The sequence below is a fragment of the Muntiacus reevesi genome, chromosome 22, assembly GCF_963930625.1.
Source record: "Muntiacus reevesi chromosome 22, mMunRee1.1, whole genome shotgun sequence".
Taxonomy (NCBI): domain Eukaryota; kingdom Metazoa; phylum Chordata; class Mammalia; order Artiodactyla; family Cervidae; genus Muntiacus; species Muntiacus reevesi.
The window spans coordinates 30,266,541-30,290,834 of record NC_089270.1 but is presented as its reverse complement, the minus strand read 5'-3'; the positions used below and the strand labels follow the sequence as shown (position 1 = coordinate 30,290,834).

The 24,294-nt window shown below is 36.7% G+C and overlaps 1 protein-coding gene across 2 annotated transcripts in view; it reads right to left on the bottom strand.

Annotated features, from left to right (window-relative positions):
* Window positions 1–15,255: 15,255 nt before the first annotated feature.
* The window catches only part of LOC136152894 (sulfotransferase 1E1), a 113,096-nt gene continuing 104,057 nt past the window's right edge, over window positions 15,256–24,294 (bottom strand). For both annotated transcript variants that reach the window (XM_065914412.1, XM_065914410.1), the window contains 4 exons: window positions 22,971–23,097; window positions 21,006–21,100; window positions 17,492–17,672; window positions 15,256–15,518 (listed from right to left, as the gene is read on the bottom strand). In XM_065914412.1, coding sequence (XP_065770484.1) covers window positions 15,406–15,518; window positions 17,492–17,672; window positions 21,006–21,100; window positions 22,971–23,097 — 516 coding nt within the window. In that variant the 3' untranslated portion in view covers window positions 15,256–15,405. The remainder of the gene's footprint in view (window positions 15,519–17,491; window positions 17,673–21,005; window positions 21,101–22,970; window positions 23,098–24,294) is intronic.

The window sequence follows — 24,294 nt, the reverse complement described above, 5'->3', positions numbered from 1 at the left end:
TATATATGCGTTTGCATATGTGTGTTTTTTAAGCTTTCTTTTGTTTTGTTCTTTAATAATTTGGTTTTCCTTTCACCCTGATGCTCTGTGATTTCACCTGAAGTTTTAAATAGGGAATTGAGAAATAAATAATATCCCACATTTTCAAGGCCAAAGTGATCCAAGTTGGGCTCAATCAGACCTAAAGAAATTTAGCTGGGCAATGACAGATCACTCATTGCCAAACCTTTTCCCAAAGAATAAATTTCTCTTCTCTAGGAAAGATTAGTGTTATATTTTTCCTCTCTAAAATCTCTCAGGATGTGGTGAGATGACATGAAATGAGATGAGATATGTACATTGTAAAGCTTAATAAAGAAGTCCTTCAGTTCTTCAAAGAAGTTGATGACTGCCTTTTTTAACTCACTTCAGTATCTTAGATTGTAACATTTTTAGATTCTTCCTGGCTACCAGTCCTTTTTTGCCTGGCCATGGGTCCATGAGAGTATTGGAACAGAGCAGGACGCTATGGTCCTTGTTCCTCCATGTCCTCTATCTGCTTTTTGTCTGTGGAAAACTTTAGCCAAAGAATAAGTTTGATCAGAGAAGTGAGAAAATGTAGAAACTACACTAAATGTAAAAACTAAGGAAAATAATCCAACAAGACAAAATAATATAGTTTAGACTTTAAGCAAAGCCAAAAACTTTTAATTACTCTTCAACAGCTATAGATAATATTCTGAACCATAACCTGCAAGCTGTTTTGCAGACACAGAAGCCCCCACCACATGGAGGAAGATGATTATATGATGACCAAATTGAAACCATGACATAAGATGATCCACTTAAAATAATTCTGAAAACTTGCTTCACAGGAATGGGAACAAACCCTGGAACTAAAGTTTAACTATACTTAAAATAACCAAGATGATGCTGATCAGACTACCACATTAATTACCAAGATGACTGTAAGAGCTGACTGTGTCGTTCTGTTCCCTCCTCCATCTGTACAAACCTGAAGTGACATCGCTGACTCTTTGTGACCCCATAGATTGTAGCCTACCAGGCTCCTCTGTCCATTGGATTTTCCAGGCAAGAGTACTGGAGTGGGTTGCCATTTAAACTCCTCTTTAAAATCTCCTGCCCCCTGAGTAGCAACCAGGAGTTGATTTTCAGACAGAAGTCTACCTTCTCCCCCTGTTGCTGGCCTCCAGAATAAAGCAACATTTCCTCCCCTACCAACACTTGTCTCTGAAATATTGCCTTTAAAGCATGAGTCAGGTGCTCGGGCCTGCTACACTGGGAGGACCCTGAGGAGTCGGGTGGGGAGGGAGGTGGGAGGGGGGATCGGGATGGGGAATACGTGTAACTATATGGCTGATTCATGTCAATGTATGACAAAACCCACTGAAATGTTGTAAAGTGATTGGCCTCCAACTAATAAAATAATATTTAAAAAAAAAAAAAAAATAAAGCAACAAGAAGTAGGACCCGGGTTTGGTAACAATATTCTAAAAAATTTTAAAGGCTTTTGAAAACTACTTTCTATCACCTTTTGAAATCACTTTCAAAGGCTCTTTCATGACTATTTGCATCATGTTTCAGACCACAGAGGAAGTTGCTTTAGATGCCATGAATAAAGTTATGAATTTGCTAACATTCAAAGAAGAGCAAAGAATCAAATTGATATTGAAGAATATTCTCTTAATGTGCTGGGCCATCATGAAATACTAAATGAGTCATATGACCCAAAATGAACTGTTTTTTTTTTCAATCACATGAAAACTTCTTTAGTATATCTGGAAATCTAGATAATATATGATAGTATAAGTCTTCAAGAATATTAACCTCATTTTAAGTTGGGAATGTGGTAATATTAAAGTCCATTATAGTTTTGTACATATTGATATCTAACAAATATATATGTATGTCATTAAAAATAAACATACAATTTTAAAACATTTTCAGAACATTGGGCTGTAAATTTAAAATATATAAACTTTCCGGTATCTGAGGGAAATACTTAGATTAGAGAAACAGTAATAGTGAAACATTTATCCACTGGGAGAAAAAAAATAAAGTTCTATTGACTGGTCACAGGCATTAACCTAAATAGATGAAACTGACTTAATAGAATTTTATTTAATTTAAAATATTTTAAACAGAAATACAGATCACTGAAACAGAACAGAAAGCTCAGAGATAAACCTAGACACCTATGGTCATCTAATGTATAACTAAGGAGGCAAGAATATACAATGGAAAAAAGACAGATACTTCAATAAGTGGTGCTGGAAAAACTGGAAGGCTCTATGTAAGCAAATGATTTAGAACACACTCTAACACCAAACATAAAATTAAACTCAAAATGGATTAAATACTGGACCTATAAAACTCTACAAGGGAATATAGGAAGACCATTCTTCAACATAAATTGCAGCAGGATTTTGTTTGACCCACCTCTTAGAATAATGAATATAAAAATAAACAAATGGCACCTAATTAAACCAAAAAGTTTCTGCACAGACAAGGGAACCATAAGTAGGAAAGAGAGACAACTCTCAATATGAGGGAAAACCTTTGCAAATGAAGCAGTTGACATGGTATTAATCTCTAAAATATACAAATAGCTTAAGCAGCGTAATATCAGAAAAACAAATAATCCAATAAAAAAATGGGTATTCTCCAAAGAAGACACTCAGAAGGCCAAGAATCACATGGAAATATGCTCAGCATCATTAACTGTTAGAAAAATGAAAATCAAAACTACAGTGAAGTATCACCTCATGCCAGTCAGAACGGCCATCATCAAAAAGTCTGCAAACAATAAATGCTGGAGAGGATGTAGAGCAAAAAAGGAACCCTCTGGCACTGTTGGTGGGAATGTAAATTGATACAGCCATTATGGAGAATGTAATAGAGGTTTTTTGGAAAAAAAAAAAACTAAAATTAAAATTATCATGTAGTAATGCCACTACTGGGTATATACTCTGAGAAAATCATCTTTCAAAAAGACGCATTCACCCCAATATTCACTGCAGCACTATTTATGAAAGAGAGGGCTTGGAAGCAACCTAAAACTTCATCAATAGAAGACTGAATAAAGAATATGTTGCACATATATACAAGGTAATATTTGTTGCTGTTGGTCAGTTACCCAGTCACGTCTGACAGTTTGCGACCCCATGGACTGCAGCATGCCAGGCCTCCCTGTTCCTCATCATCTTCTGGAGTTTGCCCAAGTTCATGTTCATTGCATCAGTGATGCCATACACCCATCTCATCCTCTGATGCCCTCTTCTTCTTCTGCCCTCAATCTTTCTCAACATCAGGGACTTTTCTTATGCATCATCTGTTATCAGATGACCAGCATACTGCAGCTTCAGTTTCAGTGAATATTCAGGGTTGATCTTCCTTAAGATTGACTGATTTGATCTCCTTGTCCAAGGGACTTTTAGGAGTCTTCTCCAGCACCACAGTTTGAAGGCATCAATTCTTTGGTGTTCTGCCTTCTTTAAGGTCCAAATTTCACAACTCTATGTGACCACTGGGAAGACCATAGTCTTGACTATACAGACCTTTGTCAGCAGAGTAATATCTCTGCTTTTCAACATGCTAAGTTTGTCATCGTTTGCCTGCCAAGAAGCAATCGCCTTCTGATTTCATGGCTGCAGTCACCATATGTAGTGATCTTGGCGATCAAGAAGAGGAAATCTTACTGCGTTCATCTTTCCCCTCCTATTTGCCATACAGTAATAGGGCCAGATGCCTTAATCCTAGTTTTTTAAATAGTCTTAGTCAGCTCTTTCATTCTCCTCCTTCACCCTCATTAAGAGGCTCTTTAGTTCCTCTTTGCTTTCTGCCTTTAGAATTGTATCATCTACATATCTGCAGTTGTTGATGTTTCTCCTGCCTATCTTGATTCCAACTTGTAACTCATCCAGCCCAGCATTTCTCATGATGTGCTTAGCATATAGGTTAAACAAACAGGGTGACAGCAGACAGCTCTGTCATGTGCCTTTCTTGAGCTTGAACCAATCAACCGTTCCATACATGATTCTAACTGTTGCTTCTTGACCTGCATACAGGTTTCTCAGGAGACAGATAAGATAGTCTGGTATTCCCATCTGTCTAAGAGCTTCCCACAGTTTGTCATGATCCACACAGTCAAAGGCTTTAGCGTAATCAATGAAGCAGAGATAGATGTTTTTCTGAAATTCCTTTGCTTTCTCTATAATCCAGTTAATGTTGACAATTTGATCTCTAGTTCCTCTTCCCTTTCTAAACCCAGCTTGGACATCTGGAAGTTCTTGGTTTGCATAATGTTGAAGTTTAACTTACAAGATTTTAAGCATGACCTTACTAGCATTGGAGATGAGTGCAACTGTCCGATGGTTAAAACATTCTTTAGTACTACACTTATTGGGGACTGGGATGACAATTGACCATTTCCAGTCCTATGGCCACTGCTGAATCTTCCAGACTTGCTGACATAATGAATGCAAAACGTCGATGGCATCCTCCTTTAGGGATGTGAATAGTTTCTGCTGGAATTTCATTGCATCCACTGGCTATTAACAGCAGTGTTTCTTAAGGCCCACTTGACTTAGCATTCCAGAATGTCTGGCTCTGGGTGACTAGCCACACCATCGTAGTTATCTGGTTCATTAAGATCTGTTTTACACAGTTCTTCTATGTAATTTTTCCATCATTTCTGGGTCTCTTCAGTGTCTACTAGGTCTCTACCACTTGTATCCTTTACTGTGCCCATCTTAGGTCCATCTAGTCAAAGCTATGGTTTTTCCAATAGCTTTGGTTTTTCCAATATGGTTTTTCCAATAGTCACATCCAATATGGATGTGAGAGTCAGACTATAAAGAAAGCTGAGCACTGAAAAATTGATGCCTTTGAACTGTGGTGTTGGATAAGACTCTTGAACATCCTTTGGACTGCAAGGAGATCCAACCAGTCAATCCTAAAGGAAATCAGTCCTGAATATTTATTGGAAGGACTGATGTTGAAGCTGAAACTCCAATACTTTGGCTACCTGATGAGAAGAACTGACTCATTGGAAAAGTCTCTCATGCTGGACAAGACTGAAGGCAGGAGGAGAAGGGGATGACAGAGAAAAGCAAAGCAATTAGAGGCAATTTGATATTTTTACACTTTTGCACTTCAGTCTGAAAAGCAAGGGAAAACCATTTCTGACTTGCTTTTCCACATACCTAGTTAAAAAAAAAATGATTCTAGGGTTCTCAGCATACCCCATTTCTGCCCTATTTCTCCCCTTGCAAGAGATTGGAGATTTATAGTCTAGAAAAATTGCAGCATAGGGATTCAGGCATTAGAGTTACCAGATATAGCCAAAGGAAATCTGTCATAATTAAAGTAAGGAAATTGTGGTAATGTTACTGACTTGAGGGAAAATTAACATTTAGTTTGTCTCTTATTTCCTTAAAGGAAATAAACTCAACATCACTGGAAGGACTGATGCTTAAGCTGAAGCTCCAATACTTTGGCCACCTGATATGAAGAGCTGACTCATTGAAAAAGATCCTGATTCTGGGAAAGATTGATGGCAGGAAGGGGAGGATATCAAAGGATGAGATGGCTCGTTGGCATCACTGACTCAATGGACATGATGTTGGGCAAACTCTGGGAGATGGTGAAGGACAGGGAAACCTGGAATGCTGCAGTCCATAGGGTTGCAAAGAGTCAGACATGACTGAGCATCTGAACAACAGCAACAACAACATTTAGAAACAGCCAACTTTAGGTTGAACTCAGTCTCTTTTTCTCTTAATAAAAATATCTCTCCTTTTTATATTGTATTGTTGCAGAAAACATGTCTTACAGTTTTACATATTGAAATGCTTTTATTAATTTTTAGACCATTCAGATATGACCTAAATCAAATCCCTTATGATTATACAGTGGAAGTGACAAACAGATTCAAGGGATTAGATTGATAAAGTGCATGAAGAACTATGGACAGAGGTTTGTGACATTGTATAGGAGGCAGTGATCAAGACCATCCCCAAGATAAAGAAATGCAAAAAGGCAAAATGGTTGTCTGAGGAGGCCTTACAAATAGTTGAGAAAAGAAGAGAAGGTAAAGGCAAAGGAGTAAAGGAAAGATACACCCATCTGAATGCAGAGTTCCAAAGAATAGCCAGGAGAGATAAGAAAGCCTTCCTCAGTGATCAGTGCAAAAAAATAGAGGAAAACAATAGAATGGGAAAGACTAGAGAGCTCTTCAGGAAAATTAGAGATACCAAGGGAACATTTCATGCAAAGATGGGCACAATAAAGGAAAGAAACGGTATGGACCTAACAGAAGCAGAAGATATTAAGAAGAGGTGGTAAGGATACACAGAAGATATGTACAAAAAAGGTCTTCATGACCCAGATAAATACCATGATATGACCACTAACCTAGAGCCAGACATCCTGGAATGGGAAGTCAAGTGAGCCTTAGGAAGCATCACTATGAACAAAACTAGCAGAGATGGTGGAATTCCAGCTGAGTTATTTCAAATTCTGAAATATGATGCTGTTAAAGTGCTGCCCTCACTATACCAGTGAATTTGGAAAACTCACAGTGGCCACAGTAATGGAAAAGGCCAGTTTTCATTCCAATCCCTAAGAAAGGCAATGCCAAAGAATGCCCAAACTTCAGCACAATTGCACTCATCTCGCACGCTAGCAGAGTAATGCTCAAAATTCTCCAAGCAAGGCTTCAACAGGACGTGAACCAAGAACTTCGAAATGTTCAAGCTGGATTTAGAAAAGGAAGAGGAACCAGAGATCAAATTGCCAACATCCACTGGATCATCAAAAAAGCAGGGAAATTCCAGAAAAACATCTACTTTTGCTTTATTGACTATGCCAAAGACTTTGACTGTGTGGATCACAACAGATTGTGGAAAATTCTGAAAGAGATGGGAATACCAGACCACCTGACCTGCCTCCTGAGAAACCTGTACGCAGGTCAGGAAGCAATAGTTAGACCTGGACATGGAACTATGGACTGGTTCCAAACTGGGAAAAGAGTACATCAAGGCTGTTTATTGTCACCTTGCTTATTTAGCTTCTATGCAGAGTACATCATGCAAAATGCATACTGGAAGAAGCACAGCTGCAATCAAGATTGCCGGGAGAAATATCATTAACTTCAGATATGCAGATAACACCACCCTTATGGCAGAAAGTGAAGAGGAACTAAAGAGTCTCTTGATGAAAGTCAAAGAGGATCCAAAAAAGTTGGTTTAAAACTAAGGATTCAAAAAACATAGATCATGGCATCCAGTTCCATCACTTCTCGGCAAATCAATGGAGAAACAATGTATGTACCTATTGCAATTTTTAACCTTTAAAAACCTTAATCTCTCATGCAAACCAAGAACTGTTTGTTATATTACTATTTTTTGACTGGCAAATTTATGAACAGATCTTAAAACCTCTGAAAACATGCTTATTTTCACAGCATAATTTCTTTACTTATTGTCACATGAGACATCTGCTTAACCAATCCAAGAACTGTTTTTTTTTTTTTTTAATTGAAGTGTACTTGATTCACAATATTGTGTTAGTTACAGGTGTACAGGAAAGTAATTTAATTATATACATATTTTTTCAGATTTTTCCATTTTAAATTATTACAAGATATTGAATATAGTTCCCTGTACTGTAGAGTAAATCCTTGTTGCTTATCTAGTTTATGTATTGTAGCTTTTATCCATTAGCCTGATCTTGAAATTGCACTCCTTCTCAGGTGGGAATTGAAACCAGCCAAATTTTATATTGTCACTTGAACTCAAGATCCCTGAATTAGAAGAGAACTCACACTCATTGTCTTTTGATTGAAACTACTCACCTAGTGTCAGAACTTGCTGAAACAGGTTCTTTTGTTTCAGCACAGAAAAAAAACAACAAGAGGCAAACTGGCAGGCAGAGTGAATTTATCAGCATCCAGGACACGTGAGACATACAAGCCAGCAGATGAGAAGGTTCTGCCCCCAGGTCTGAGAGTATGCTATTTTTATAAACAAAAGTGAGGAGAGGAGAAGACCATCTCCTTTCCTATTTTGGTACAGACACCCAAGCTTACATCATTAACTTCTCATTTGACCCTGTATTAAATGAGACTGTCATGGCACTGTTTATAATGTATATTAGCAGAAGGGTGGTAATATATACTTAAATATGACAATTCATCTCAGGTTTCAGTATAATGTCCCCTTTCACCTATATTCCTATCTTGTCTACAATTAGCAATGCTGTCTTCAAGGACTATTAATTCCCTGACTTCATGTAACAAGATTCATACTCCTGTCTATTTTTTGTGTGTTTTAACTAACAGGATTTGTGGTTTGAGTGTTTCTGGTGCTTGGTTGCACCTCGTCTTCCTTCAGGGTAGACTAGATTGCTGCCAGGTTGAAAGTGAAAGTGTTAGTCACTCAGTCATGTCTGACTCTTTGAGATTCCATGGACTATAGCCAGCCTGTCTCCTCTGTCCATGGGATTCTCCAGGCAAGAATACTGGAGTGGGTTGCCATTTGTTTCTCCAGAGGGTCTTCCCGATCCAGGAAGATCAAACCCACCTCTCCTGCTTTGGCAGGCAGATTTTTTACCATCTGAGCCACTAGGAAGTCCATTGCCAGGTTATGGATTCTTTTCTTGAGTGATCATTAGCTCTACAACAGCCTTGCCAATGCCCTTAAAATGCCCTTTGTCTTTAATCCACCAGTGGAATTTCTAAACTGACTAATTATCCCACTCTATTCCTATTAATAGGCTTCTCTTGTGGGTCAGATGGTAAAGAATTCCTATTAATACTCTTAATTTATCCTTCCTCCCTTTCCCTGTCTCCTTTGGTATAGATTACACTCCATTTAAAGTTACTACAAAACAATGGCTATATTTCCCAGAACTGTGCAATGTGTAATAAGAACAAACCAGTGGTTACAGTCAGGATAGGGAGGAGGGGAAGGGCAAGACAGAATTGCGGGTTTGAGATACAAACTTCTAGTATGAAATAGATAAGCAAGAAGAATGATTTATAATGTGCTTCCCTTGTGGCTCAGCTGGTAAAGAATCAACCTGCAATGTAGAAGCCCTGGATTCGATCCCTGGGTTGGGAAGATCCCCTGGAAAAGGGAAAGGCTACCCACTCCAGTATCCTGGCCTGAAGAATTCCATGGACTGTATAGTCCATGGTGTCGCAAAAAGTCGGACACGACTGAGTGACTTTCACTTTCACTTTTTTTTTTAGATAAATATGATGTTTTCACCATGGCCCAAGAGTCACAAATGATTCTGATATTTTGGGTCAGACAGTGAGAGACTCAGAGGTCTTAATGTGACTGCTGTGTGATAAATACACCATTTTCTTAACAAGAAAATGAATGACCAAGTTTTAGGGGTTATGAATAAACTAGATAGTTCTTGAACTCTTGATAATTCAGTTATTCCTGTCAAATATCAAATAAATGACAATAGTTCTGATTACAAATGACTACAAAAAGGTAGCTGATATTAATCTTGGTAAATATTAATTGACCTTCACTTTGTCAACAAAGGCCTGCCTAATCAAAGCTATGGTTATCAAGAAAATGAATGACCAAGTTTTAGGGGTTATGAATAAACTAGATAGTTCTTGAACTCTTGATAATTCAGTTATTCCTGTCAAATATCAAATAAATGACAATAGTTCTGATTACAAATGACTACAAAAAGGTAGCTGATATTAATCTTGGTAAATATTAATTGACCTTCACTTTGTCAACAAAGGCCTGTCTAATCAAAGCTATGGTTTTTCCAGTAGTCACATATGGATGTTGGACTATAAAGAAAGTTGAGTGCCGAAGAATTGATTCTTTTGAACTATGGTGTTGGAGAAGACTCTTGAGAGTCTCTTGGACTGCAAGGAGATCCAACTAGTCCATCCTAAAGGAGATCAGTCCTGAGTGTTCATTGGAAGGACTGATGCTGAAGTTGAAACTCCAATACTTTGGCTACCTGATGCAAAGGGCTGACTCATTTGAAAAGACCCTGATGCTGGGAAAGATTGAGGGCAGGAGGAGAAGGGGACGACAGAGGATGAGATGGTTGGATGGCATCACCGACTCAATGGACTTGGGTTTGGGTAAACTCTGGGAGTTGGTGATGGACAGGGAGGCCTGGGGTGCTGCGGTCCATGGGGTCGCAAAGAGTCAGACACAATGGAGTGACTGAACTGAACTGAACAGAACTGAACTTGCCTATGAAAGGAGCAAATGCTTTCCTTCCCAGTAAGTTTGGATTTGGTCATGATATCTTCAGCCAATTAAATGTGAGCAGAAGTGATAACACAGCAATGACACTGTAAGAGACACTGCATTTTACAGTGGCACTCTTATTCTTTATTGTGTCTAACTTGAGAATGAACATGTACCCCAAAGGGGCAGCTTTGTCAGTTTGGGTCACAGAATAAAAAATCAAGTATCAGAGTCTCAGCCTGTCTAAAACCTGGAGAAGTTTGGCAGTCCAAAAGCAACATGAACAAGGACTCAGTTCAATTCAGTCACTCAGTCGTGTCCGATTCTTTGCGACCCCATGAATCACAGCACGCCAGGCTTCCCTGTCCATCATCAACTCCTGGAGTTTACACAAAGCCGTGTCCATCGAGTCGGAGATGCCATCCAGCCATCTCATCTTCTGTTTATCCCTTCTTCTCCTGCCTCCAATCCCTCCCAGCATCAGGGTCTTTTCCAACAAGTCAACTCTTCCCATGAGGTAGCCAGAGTACTAGAGTTTCAGCTTTAGCATCAGTCTTTCCGATGAACTAGTCCTCCATTATTGTTAAGTAATGAGAGATTTCAAATTGCTTGGTGTCTTAATAAATTGCTAATATAATTGCTTCTTGTAGACCTTTTCCTGAAAGAGTTGCTAAGTTGAAGACTGGCTTGAAATTCTTCCTATGAATAGTTGCTCTAAAATATGTACAATAAATCTTTCCCTTTATGGATGACTTTGGTCTTAATATTTAGAGATTTGGACAAAAGTACTTAATAAATCCCTGGTGGCTCAGTCAGTAAAGAATCTGCCTGCAGTGCAGGAGATCTGGCTTCAATCCCTGGGTCGGGAAGATCCCCTGGAACAGGAAATAGCAACCCATTCCAGTATTCTTGCCTGGGAAACCCCATGGACAGAGGAGCTTGGTGGGCTACAGTCCATGGGGTCACAAGAGTCGGACAAGACTGAGCAAGTAAACCACCACTAGGCAATTCAGTTGAAATTAATGTTCAGTGTTTTCATGAGTTGATAGAAATGAAAAAAATAACATTTTCATTGATAAGAATAAGGAATTTATTTTTTAAACTCTTGCTAAGTATAGAGATATACATATGTACCTAGGTAGATATTTATTCCTTCATTTATATAATATTCATGATTATATACTATACACAAGTTTCAGTTCTAGGGACTTTGTGTTATTCTGTGAATAAAAGAAAGCCCCTGCCTTCATGGAGTTTAATTGTATTTTGATTGTAATTGTATTTGTATTGTCCAACTCTTTGCAACCCTTTGGACTGTAGCCCATCAGGCTCCTCTTTCCATAAAATTTTTCAGGAAAGCATTCTGGAGAGGGTTCTCATTCCCTTCTCCAGGGAATCTCTTCCTGATCCAGAGATCAAACCCACATCTTCTGTGGTTTCTTCATTGAAGGCAGATTCTTTACTCACTGATCCTTTGGGGAAGCCCAGTGTTCAGATTAAACAAGCAGTCATGAGTTCATATTGACATGAATGAATAAATTAGGGGGAAATTACTTTCTTATAATGTAGTGCCATTCAACAAGCTAAGAATGACAGAAATAGAAACTATTGACAGAATTTGCAATTAATTTAGTGGTGAAGGATTAAGGCTAAATGATCAATGGATGCTAAATGCAAAAGAATGAATTATTAACACCACAAAGTACTAACCAGTTGCAAAGACAAAAAAATGATGTTATGGTAGAGAAAAAGATCAATTTTAAAAAATGATCAAGTTTGACAGCAACAGTGTGGAAGAAGCTGGGCATTACATGCCCTCTGGTGTGATATGCTGAGAGATCCACAAATTTTCTGTATGTCCTGAGTGTTAAGATGGGCAAGATTGGTAGATATTAAAACTGCAAAGGTCATGAAACACAGAAATATGCATAGCAACTGTTGAGACTGAAGGAAATCTCTAAATATGATGATAAAATAGAGCATGTTATCCCAGATTGGATCTAGGACAAGAAGGTAAGACCTAAAAGCCCTGTGATGAAAAATTTTGGATGTATGTGACTGTAACATATGAATTGGAAAATAGTACTGTGTCAATATTGATTTCCTATTTGGATAGTTGTGGTTATACAAGAAAGTGCCCTTATTTTTAAGAAATAGACACAGACATATTTAAGGATGATTATATCTACAATTTGATCTCAGATGGTTCAGAAAAAAAAATAATGAATGAGTATGCATGTGTGTATATGTATTAATGTGTGTTTTTGTTCAGTTGCTAAGTCATGTCCAACTCTTTGCAACCCATGGACTGCAGTATTCCAGGCTTTCCTGTCCTTTGACTACCTCCTGGAGTTGGCTCAAACTCATCTCCATTGAGTCAGTGATGCCATCCAACCATTTCAACCTCTGTCCTCCCCTTCTCCTCCTGCCCTCAATCTTTCCCAGCATCAGGGACTTTTCCAATGAGTCAGCTCTTCATATCAGGTATCCAAAGTATTGGAGTTTCAGCTTCAGCATCAGTCCTTCCAATGAATATTCAGGGATGTTTCCTTTAGTATTTGATCTTCTTGCTGTCCAAGGGACTCTCAAGAGTCTTCTCCAACACCACAGTTCAAAAACATCAATTCTTTGGCGCTCAGCCTTTTTTATGGCTCATCTCTAACATCTGTACATGACTACTGGAAAAACATAGCCTTGACTATCTGGACTTTTGTTGGCAAAGCGATGTCTCTCCTTTTTAATATGCTGTCTAGGTTTACCATAGCTTTCCTTCCTAGGAGTAAGTTTCTTTTAATTTCAAGGCTGCAGTCACCATCTGCAGTGATTTTGGAGCTCAAGAAAAGAAAATGTCACTGTTTCCACTTTTTTCCCTTCTATTTGCCATGATACATACATACGTCTGTGTATGCATGCATTAACGATTGTTCCCTCCAGAAACTGAGATTCTAATTGCCGCTCCAACCCAACAAATTCTTTAAAAGTTTCAAGATTCTTCAATTTTTGTATAATTTATAGCAATGCTACACTAAATATAGCTTTGATTCTGAAAAATCAAAATTATTAAACAAGGGGCTAGGCAACTCCTAGTCTTTTCTCCAATGAATAAGAAAACATATATCAATATCTCTCTGGAATTGACCTATGAGTTTAGAAATTAATGATGTTGTATTCTACTGGAGACCCATAGTGATTTTTTCATAATCCTGTGTGTCTTCTGATTCAGAGAAAGGAAGCATTGGCTGTTAAAATAGAAACACTATGGGTCTTCCCAGTGCCCCAGCCCCGAGCACTTGTCTCACGCATCCAACCTGGGCTGGTGATCTGTTTCACCCTTGATAGTATACGTGTTTCGACGCTGTTCTCTCAAAACATCCCACCCTCGCCTTTTCCCACAGAGTCCAAAAGTCTGTTCTGTACATCTGTGTCTCTTTTTCGGTTTTGCATATAGGGTTATCGTTACTATCTTTCTAAATTCCATATATATGCGTTAGTATACTGTATTGGTCTTTATCTTTCTGGCTTACTTCTCTCTGTATAATGGGCTCCATTTTCATCCACCTCATTAGAACTGATTCAAATGAATTCTTCTTAATGGCTGAGTAATATTCCATGGTGTATATGTACCACAGCTTCCTTATCCATTCGTCTGCTGATGGGCATCTAGGTTGCTTCCATGTCCTGGCTATTATAAACAGTGCTGCCATGAACATTGAGGTGCACGTGTCTCTTTCAGATCTGGTTTCCTTGGTGTGTAGGGATGGGGTGGGGAGGGAGGGGGAAGGGGGGATGGGGATGGGGAATACATGTAAATCCATGACTGATTCATGTCAATGTATGGCAAAAACCACTACAATATTGTAAAGTAATTAGCCTCCAACTAATAAAAAATAAATGGGAAAAAATAAATTTTAAAAAAAAGTAAAAAAAAAATAAAATAAAATTATCAATATATGTGTGCCTTGGAATACTATAGAAAATTGACTTTATGCAATATAGTTTTCCTATAAATTGGTGCCGTCATTTTATATGGAAGTTGGCACTGCAAATAATTTTAAGTAAAGATTAAAGAACATAGGACATTTTAAAAAATAATAATAGTTTCATGGCTGCAGTTTCATGACCTTTGGGAAGGACTCATGATTGCAAACTAGCTGCAGCATCTCCAGCCATCACTACATACAAAGCTATGTCCAGAAGGAAAAATTTTCCATCCCTGTCTCCTTTCTATTACCTTCCTTCCCCTTTAGCTAAGCATTTGTTGTAGATGGTGATTATTCTCTCATTGTTTCTTTTTGAAAATAAAAATAAATAACTAGGGGAAAAAACACTAGGGGAAAAAGATGATCAATAGAATATAGAAAAATAGGAGACGTAAGTCAAAACAACATTGTTTAAATAAAAAAACAGTTTTTCTTCTTTTACTTTTGTTTCTGTTTTATTTTACTGGTATATGTCACATTCTTTAAAACTTAAGTTTACAGACCTTACTTTCATTACACTGTGTAGAGGATAGAAGGAGCCCTGAAGCATAAATATTTTAACTTAGCTAAAGATATTCAAACATAAATAGTACTCATTGGGATTATTTATAGACATTTGGAAACTAGTTCTGAAAATGCCGAAAATTTATACTAAACTAAGGTAAATTCCAAGTTAAGTCATTTTGCAGTAAATGAAAGATAATAGCCAAGAAATAACACATCTAGTTATACACTCATGTTTATTCTTTAGTTCTTTTTGTCAAGGTTTTTGAATTACATGTACCCATTAATATATATTTATATTTATCCATATATGCATTTAAATGTATATGTATATACCAAATATACTAATGAATGGGGAAAAAAGGAGACACAAATTTAAAGAATTTGGAATGCTTGATTATTTTTATTGAGGCTCAACAACTTGAACAATTTGTGTATACCTACATCATTCTCATAGGTTATAGCTTTGTGTAATATTTATAATAAAGAAAAAAGGAAAGAAAATATTAAAGAGATAATGTCACAGAAAAAAAAAATCTTTCTTGCTCTTTCATACTAAGATCTCAGTAATCATGTGAACTTGATCATGCTCTTTTGTATGATTCATTCTCTACTAGTTTAAAATGAAGAAGGTGAGGAAGAATGGAAGAACATTTTAATCTCAGATGTTAAGAAAACCCTTCCTAGACTTCTGTTCGGAACTTCAGTGTAGACCCCTTCATTTGCTGCTCATAGTGCCTGTCAAATTTCTCATTCAGGGCTACAGTAAAGTGATTCTTCCAGTCTCCTATAATTCCTATAACAGAAAAGAAAAGAAAGCAGTAAACACTATGTCTTCCAGTCAGAATAGTGAAATTTTCTAATATCTATCACTTTCATTAACACCTAATCAAATTTTATTTTTGCATCCCTTAATTATAAGTATATACCATAAATATTATATATTTGAGAGTGCAAACAAGGATTTGTCCTGATTCTTTAAAAAAAATAAAACAAACATACAAAAAACCCCAGCACATTTATTTCTCTCTGACCTTCCTTTCTTAGGCTACTTATTTTCTTCTCCAATTTCCTTTGAAATATTTGTGATCCATGTTTGATCTCTCCTGTGGTATTAAATATCATCTTCATGTTGATAACATTAAAATCCAGATTCATGTCTTCATACCCAAGTGCCTACCTGATGTGGCCACCTGTATTCCATAGGAACATCTCAAATTCACCCAGTTTAAAAATAAATTCATTTTCTTCCCCACCAGATTGCATTTTTTGGTCATTTTCCATAACCTGGTTAATTGAATGCAGATATCCACTGCATAAACTAGGCTGTTTTCTTTAGGCCAGAATATCTAATTCTTCATTTATATTCAGACTTTCTTCGTAGCCATTGCCTCCTCCCCGTTTTTACTGCCACCAACAATTAGAGAAGCTCCTCAATATTTCCCACCTGTGCTGTTACAAAAGTCTAGCAGGCTCTTTGCTTTTCATCACATCCAACTCTCCTCTGACAGGAGGAAGTCATTAGTACTTTGAATTAATCAGTAGTTCACTTGTCCTCTTAATCCAAGGAGCTCTAAACCTTCCCAATGAAATAATGCAAAAAGCAGAAGATAGGAAGCGTATCTTGAAAATCAGATTCTATCTGAGTAGGCAATAGTATGAAAAACTTTACAAGCACGGAAATTATTTTTAGTTTGTTGTTTTATCTTAAAAATATATGAGATATTATAGGGAAAGAAACTGAGATAATCTGAGTATAAGTAGCCTAAATTTAATCTGCACGTTATTCCCTTTTCAGGGGTGCCCTGTTTTAACCTGGTTGCAGGTTTACTAATCCAATTGTTTAAAAAAAATCCCTAACCCTTTCATTGACAATTTGGTTCCGAGAGAAAGATTATTCTTTTATTTTTTTTTATCATTTTATTTTTTTTCTTCCAAGAGGAAGATTATCCAAGTACATTGGATGTCCCAATACTTTGCATATCCTATATGCCTGTGTACTTATGAACTGACTGTATCTCATCAAAACCATGACTCTTCCCATTAGATGTCACCTCATTGTATTTTGATATTTTTACCAAGTTGAGCAGTATTTTCTGCTTAGTGCTTTGAAACTTAGTGCTTTTTTAGCAGCTTTGTAGAAGTATAATCCATACACAGAAAGCTGTACATATTCAATGCATACAATTTGATGCTTGGACAGTTGACATTTCATCTTGAAAAACATCTGGCACTTGGCTAGGGAAGAGCTGACTAACAGTTCTAAGGTTGTTTCCTCATCTCAAAATGAGATAATAGAAGTTTTTTCCCTAACTCTTGTATTAGAATTTAAAAAAAAAATAGAATTTACAACTTGTATAATGTATGTGTGTAGCAGCAAGGCATAAAGACTTAACAAATAACAGCTAGTAAGGTGTGGTATTAGTGCTACTACTGAGGCTAGGGTGACTGCTGGTGGTTCTTAATATAATTTGTTGTATGCACCAAATAATCAACATGTAATAGTAATTTAGTAGTAATAGTAGTAGTAGTATTTTATGCTTCTGCAAAACTAGTCAATTACTATTAGTAATGTTTCTAACAGTAATTTATTAGTAGTAGTATTCATATTTTATACTTCTGCAGAGCTGATCACTCAAATATGGAAACAGCTCTGAAGAAAACAAGTGGGGTTCACAGGCATGAATAGACTTTAATAGCTATTTGCCTGTAACTGTTTAAACTTAGGTCTTCCTGTAGCAATGGAGGCAAATAACATGGCCATCTCACCTTTTCTCATGAAGGGAGATACTTTATGGTTCATGATTTCATCCGGTAGTGTTTCATAATTGGTAGATGGATTGTTCTTCATCTCCTGGAATGTAGTGTGTTTTATAATCTTGTCCACAATCTCATCTGATGTCTCCTTTCCCAGAAATTTTATCAATTTCATCACCTCTTTTCTGATATCCTACAAAGAAAAACATATTTTGTTTTTGAGGACACTTACTAAAGACAATTGTAATTGTCTTTAATAAGACAATTACTCAAATTGAATAATATTACTTTGGGGATAAAAAAGGATACAATAAGAAACTCATTCTTCCCTTCTTTTCCCCACACTGATATTGGAAAGCAGGCTTCTAATGAGCAGCTTACCTGTCAAACTTCAGCTTAAGTATCACCTTCTTTGGGATTATTTCCTTGACTATTCCAATTTAAGTTAGATATTTTTGATCCCTAATTTCCATATAAATCTATTGTATCATATATGTATCTTCACGTGTTTTTTATTTACTTGTTTCCACAAAAAAGATAGTATCTCTATATATAAGGGTAATGTCTTTTACTTTTACTTGATGTATTGCAGAAACAAGAGAAAAAACATTTATTCTTTTCTCCTCATTCATGCAAATAGAGAAGAAACATAAACCTGGCCATTATTGATCAAAATAGGGAGTAAATGGATAAAGACAATTTGGGAGGGTAAAAGAGATGGATTAACTAATAAATTTTGTTCGTGTGCCTTTTAAATTTACTGCCTTCAATATTCTAGTTAGAGAACACAAATTTAAGTAATATAATAGTAAACTACAAATCATGATTGCTTCTCATTCAAATCTGTTCTGCATTAAATTCTATAAAGTAATAATTCTGCTTCTAAAATAATATCCATAATTTTATTTTAAATATGTCCTCATCAAAACAACTCTAGAATTACTGAGAAATGAATTTCAATAATTGCACAAAGATGTGAACAAGACATGGATATCAATTGCTTTCTTGGTACTAATAAAGAATGAGAGAAGAGGGCTTCCCTAGTGGTGCAGTGGTACAGAATCCACCTATGAATGCAGGAGACATGGGTTCAGTCTCTGATCCAGAAGATCCCACATGCCATGGAACAACTAAACCCATGTGCCACAGCTATCAAGCACGTGTGCTAGAGCCTGGAAACTGTGACTACTGAGCCCACATGCCCCAGGACCCATCCTCAACAACAAGAGAAGACACTGCTTTGAGAAGCCTGGCCATCTCAATGTAGAGTAGCCCCTGGTCGCCACAGCTAGAGGAAAGCCTGAGCAGCAATGAAGACCCCGCACAGCCAAAAAATAAATAAATTTATATATATATATATACACACACACACACACACACATATATATATACACACACACACACACACACATATATATACACACACACACACATATATATAGGTATATATATAACAATTTAGAGAAGATATTTGTTATCCCTTACTCCAGTACTTTGGCCACCTCATGCAAAGAGTTGACTCATTGGAAAAGACCCTGATGCTGGGAGGGATTGGGGGCAGGAGGAGAAGGGGACGACAGAGGATGAGACGGCTGAATGGCATCACTGACTGGATGGACATGAGTTTGAGTAAACTCCGGGAGTTGGTGATGGACAGGGAGGCCTGGCATGCTGCGATTCATGGGGTCACAGAGTCGGATACGACTGAGCGACTGAACTGAACTGAACTGAATAAAAAGATCTACTATTTTGTCTTTCATTTAAAAATTATTTGATATGTGTACATATATACTTTAAAGAATAAATATAAATGCAGCACCCTTACTTACTACCTAACGCATGTAAGAAAACATTCATAATTGGCTAAGTTCTTCCATTTGCAAGTTCCCAAATTCATTTTTTTCACTCTCTATTCCAATTTTCACAAACAACAATAACAAACAAACTGCTGTCCTGAAATTGATCTACTCAATCCTGTGCCTTTACTCTGTAGATTTGAAACTCATGTATGTATCCCGAGACAGCATATGGCTTGGTTTTACTCAACTGATAAGCACATTTGAAACGTATTCCTTTTCACTGCAATATAATATTTAATTGTAGAATAATAGTATATACAATGCATTGATTCCTGAGTATATGTGTATTTGGGTTGTTTTTATGGTTCGTGCGGAATGCTATTATGGAGGTTGCTGTGCATATAAACTAAAATACACATCAGTGTTTCTCATGAACATATATCTATTAGTGGAAATTGTGAGCCTTAAGTTATACACATTTGCCCTCCCTAGGTGATATGTTGATTCCACAATGTTTGTATATTCTTATACTCTGATCAGAAGTGTGTTACTTCTGACTAAGCCACATCCTGACTAGCATTTATTGTCAGACTACAGTTGGACTGGGCTTCCCTTGTAGCCCAGCCGGTAAAGAATCTATCTGCCTGCAATGTGAGAGACCTGGGTTCGATCCCTGGGTTGTGTTGGGAAGATCCCTCAGAAGTGGGTAAGGCAACCCACTCCAGTATTCTTGCCTGGAGAATCCCCATGGACAGGGGAGCCTGGCGGGCTGCAGTCCATGGGGTCGCAATGAGTCAGATACAGCTCAGTCAGATATGACTCACAGCCCATTCAGACTACATCTCATTGCTGTCACTCTGCTGGGTGTGAAATATAGCACCTCATAGACATTTTTATTTTGAATTACCCTGATTATTAATGAAGCTAGAAAGAAACTAGATTTTTCAGAAATTGTGATGTCATCCTACTTTTGCATATTGCTCTTCTGGCATTCTCTTTACGCTCTTCTGGAAGTTTGACTTGATACTTATAAGATGTTATTACTCTATCCTACATATCCATTACTCTCTTTCTAAAGCATTCTATTTATCTCACTGAAGTACATCCTGTGGACTTTCCCCAGCATCATGTACCACATTACTAATTCACTATTTAGCCACGTCTTATCTGTTACTTAAGCCATCTTTTTGCTTTTCAAATTTTAATTTTTACAAGTTATTTTAGAAATTCTGGTTTGCTGCTCTTTGTCCCCCCCCAAATCTGCTTTGTCAATTTTAGTAACCTCTTGTTTCTTCGTAAGATTTTAAATTTCTTCTTTTATTTTTCTAAACATGTGAAGTATAGCTATTTTATGGTTCTTTCCTAATAATTCCATTATCTATGGATTTAGAAACTAGTTAACTCTTCTTGCCCATTGTGATTCCTTTTGTGCATCTGCATCTGTGTGTTTGTGTGTGTCTGTGTGTGTTGTATGTGGCTGTTGCTTTAAGAACTCAAACTCTTTCCACTTTTATCTTTGGTAATTTTTTTTGAGACTTGAGTTTAAATGTGTTCATTTACAGAAGGTTTTTATTCACTAGCTTCAATCTGTAGTAGAGTATCTGGATTACTGTAACTTTTGGAGTTGGCTGCATTATTTATTTGCAGGTAAAATTTTGTATCCACATTATTGTCAAATGCTAACATTTTGAGAATTATGAAGTTGCCATATGTTTTGAGTTTCTCACCTCCTTCATGTCTTCATAGAAAAGAAATAGCACTTGTGGATTCTCTCTCTTTTCCCACCAAGTTTTTGTGTGTTCATACCAGGAACCATAAGGAACTAAAATCAGAGACAAAAACAATGTGAGGACCTAGCATCAACTCTACACTCAGACTCAGCTTAAAAATGAGTCTTCAGAGGAAAAAATATAAATAAGTGATCATGAAATGAAAACTAGAGATCAGCTGCCCATCTGAGGCAAATTTCTCTGCAGGAAGTATGTTGAAAAATCTACGTACAGAAATATAATCTCAACTTTCATTATTATGACATGGTTTCTGACTCAGAGGAAAAGTGATGGAAGTCTTTCCATTTAATTTAGAACTTATTAGAGCATTTTTGAAAATGGTGTGTGAGTGTAAAATCAGGTTGTTAATGAAAGGAGTTGAGTAGTAGAACGATCAACATTTTTCTGATTAGAATGCAGTCCAGATCCTAAATTTACCATTTAAAAGCTAGCTTTGCTAACTGAATAATTTATAATTATAATAATTGCATAATTTTGTTACACTGTTGCAGTTTAAAGAGTAAAGGATGCTTTCCTAGGGATCCTTAGTTTCTTTCTCACTTTAAAAAGTTAGAAGATTTTGGAGATGATGTGATACGACCAAATATGGATTCTTCTTTTCTCTCCCGCATCTTCTCTCACATGTATCTAGGTGTTTCATCCAGTAAAAAGCTGACATGGTAATATAATGATGTGTGAGCCAAAGTATTCTGCTTTGCATTAAATCGTTGCATATTTCTTTTGTTCTTTGACCCTACTGACAATTATTTTATTTATTTATAGCTAACCTAAAATAATATCAAAGGTGTAAACATAGTGATTCAATATTTGAATAGATTACACACCAAAAGTTAGTATAAAATAGTGACTATATTCCCTATATCGTCCATTACTTTCCTGTGATGTGTTTATTTTATAACTAGCAGTTTGGACTCTTAATCCCCTTCATCGTTCTGCCCGTCCCCCATCCTTCTCCCTTACGGTAACTGCTAATTTCTTCTCTGTATCTGTGGGTAGGGCTGCTTCTGTTTTGTCTCATTTGTTTCTTTGAGGAAAGTCATATAATGACTTTTATAGTGACTTTATTCATCTATTTTGCAGAGGTACAGCATTATCTTTATCTGTTTTACAATGAATGTTTTGATGATCTTGAGGCATGTAATTTATTCGTGCTTTAGCATAAAATTTTCCAAAGGTAGCAACAAACATAAAGCACATGTACCATACTTTTATTGAGTCAATATTAATTTTTTTTGGATATAAATGACAGTATTATCCTTTTCCTTACACTTATTATTAAGGAGTCAGAATGGCCTTCTTTAATTAATACTAGATTCTTCTGAACACTTTCTTTCTCAAACCTGAGTACTCTGTTGCTTTAGTCTGGAGTTAAATAAAAAGACAAAATTTCCCAGATTTTCTGCTCAAGTAACTCTTGTACAATTCTAAGAAATCTAGTTGAATTATTCAGACTGTACAGTGGGTAGAATGAGAAAGAATTTTGTAGCTATTCAGACTTATTTGTGCTTCTGACCTCATTTAGTATCTGAAATTTTTCTTAAATACAAATGAACAAGTTCTCTCCTCTATCCTTTTTTCTGCTTGTTCAGTGAAGTTATAATAACACAGTGTGAAGTACTTCTGTAATAAAAAGACACGAGAGAGACTTGGACACACACATATGCATATATATACCTACTTGTAGGCACTGTAGTGAAGTGTCCAGATTCTGAACTTTGACATTCTCATCTGGAAAAACTATGCTTGTTCTAAGTTCAAGGGCTTCTAGAACTTCTGTGTTTTAATTAAGCATCAGGAAGGATAACAGACCAGAACAGAAAGCAAAAATTATCCCCAAAGATGCCATTTGTCTTGTACCACTTACCTTGAAAGAATTCAGAATAAAAAAGGAACTCTTCATACCTTCTCCATCCATGAATTTCTCCACAAAATCTTGAAAAGAACCAGGATCTGGATTAGCAGTCACCATTAAAAAGAAAAAATAATAAGAAACAGCCACATCCTTGGCATTCCGGGCAAGATAGATGATCTAAGGAAGATGAAATTAGTTATTAAATCACCTACCATGTTTCAAATATAGTCACATCAAGATTTAAAAAGAAAATATGTTTTTAACTGTAAACATAACATATTTGCTTTAGAAAATTTATAATATATTAAGATTATAAAAAAGGAAATTCCTTCAATAAACTGAAGTGACAATATCTTTTGTATTGCTGTTCAATGTTGGTTTTCACTTTTGATTTTTATGCCGTTTTCACATATTTCATTTGAGAGCCTCAAATTCCACTGATATAAGTTGGGTGAGGCTGATTATTATCTCTGAATTATAAGTGAAGAAACTAAATTAAATTTGAGTCTGAATATATGGTTGAGAATTAATCAATGAGAGTAAGCGATTTGGTAAATCATTCAGTCAAAAATAAAGTCCTCTGGCCTTTATACCACACAACCATCTTGCATAACAATTTTAAAAAGGTTCTGCTATTTTCTTACTCACAGTCTTGAAGAAAAGCTGATTTTTATGGGATGCTTAGACCCCTGATACTGCATGCTATCCTGGTGGTTCAGTGGTAAAGAATCTGCCTGCCAATGCAGGACGGGGGTTGGATCCTTGGGTCAGGAAGATCCCCTGGATAAGGAAATGGTAACCCACTCCAGGATACTTGCCTGAGGAACCTCATGGACAGAGGAGCCTGGCAGGCTACAGTCCATGGGGTCGCAGAAGAGTCAGACATGACCTAGTGACTAAACAACAACTCTCCATTGCAGGAGAAGACCTGCAAAAGTAAACTCTGTCTCTCTATGGTCTTCTCCTTCCTCCTTCAGGCACCTGAGCCATGCCATGGTCTCTGGCAGCTCTTGATTCTCCACTCTTTAGTAGATTTGATAAGGCTCACTAATCTGTCTTACTCAAGTTTCTACATTTTCAAACAATTTTAAAGAAATCTCTTCGAATATTCTAAGAAGTATGGTTTTCATTTTTAAGGCCCCACTATAAAAAGTTCCAAACACTACAGAAAAAGTCAACTTTCTTTCTCAACAAAGCTATCATTGGCCATATGAAACTTTTCCACATTTATTTAAAATTTTCCCCAGCCCTTTTTTCTTATGAGCTGAATAGAGCTCTTTGCCACTATATACATATATATTTATCTCCACAAGTTTGCATCATCATTTTCATTCCTTTTATTGTTTGTACTGTTCCCTCTGTCTTGAATATTCT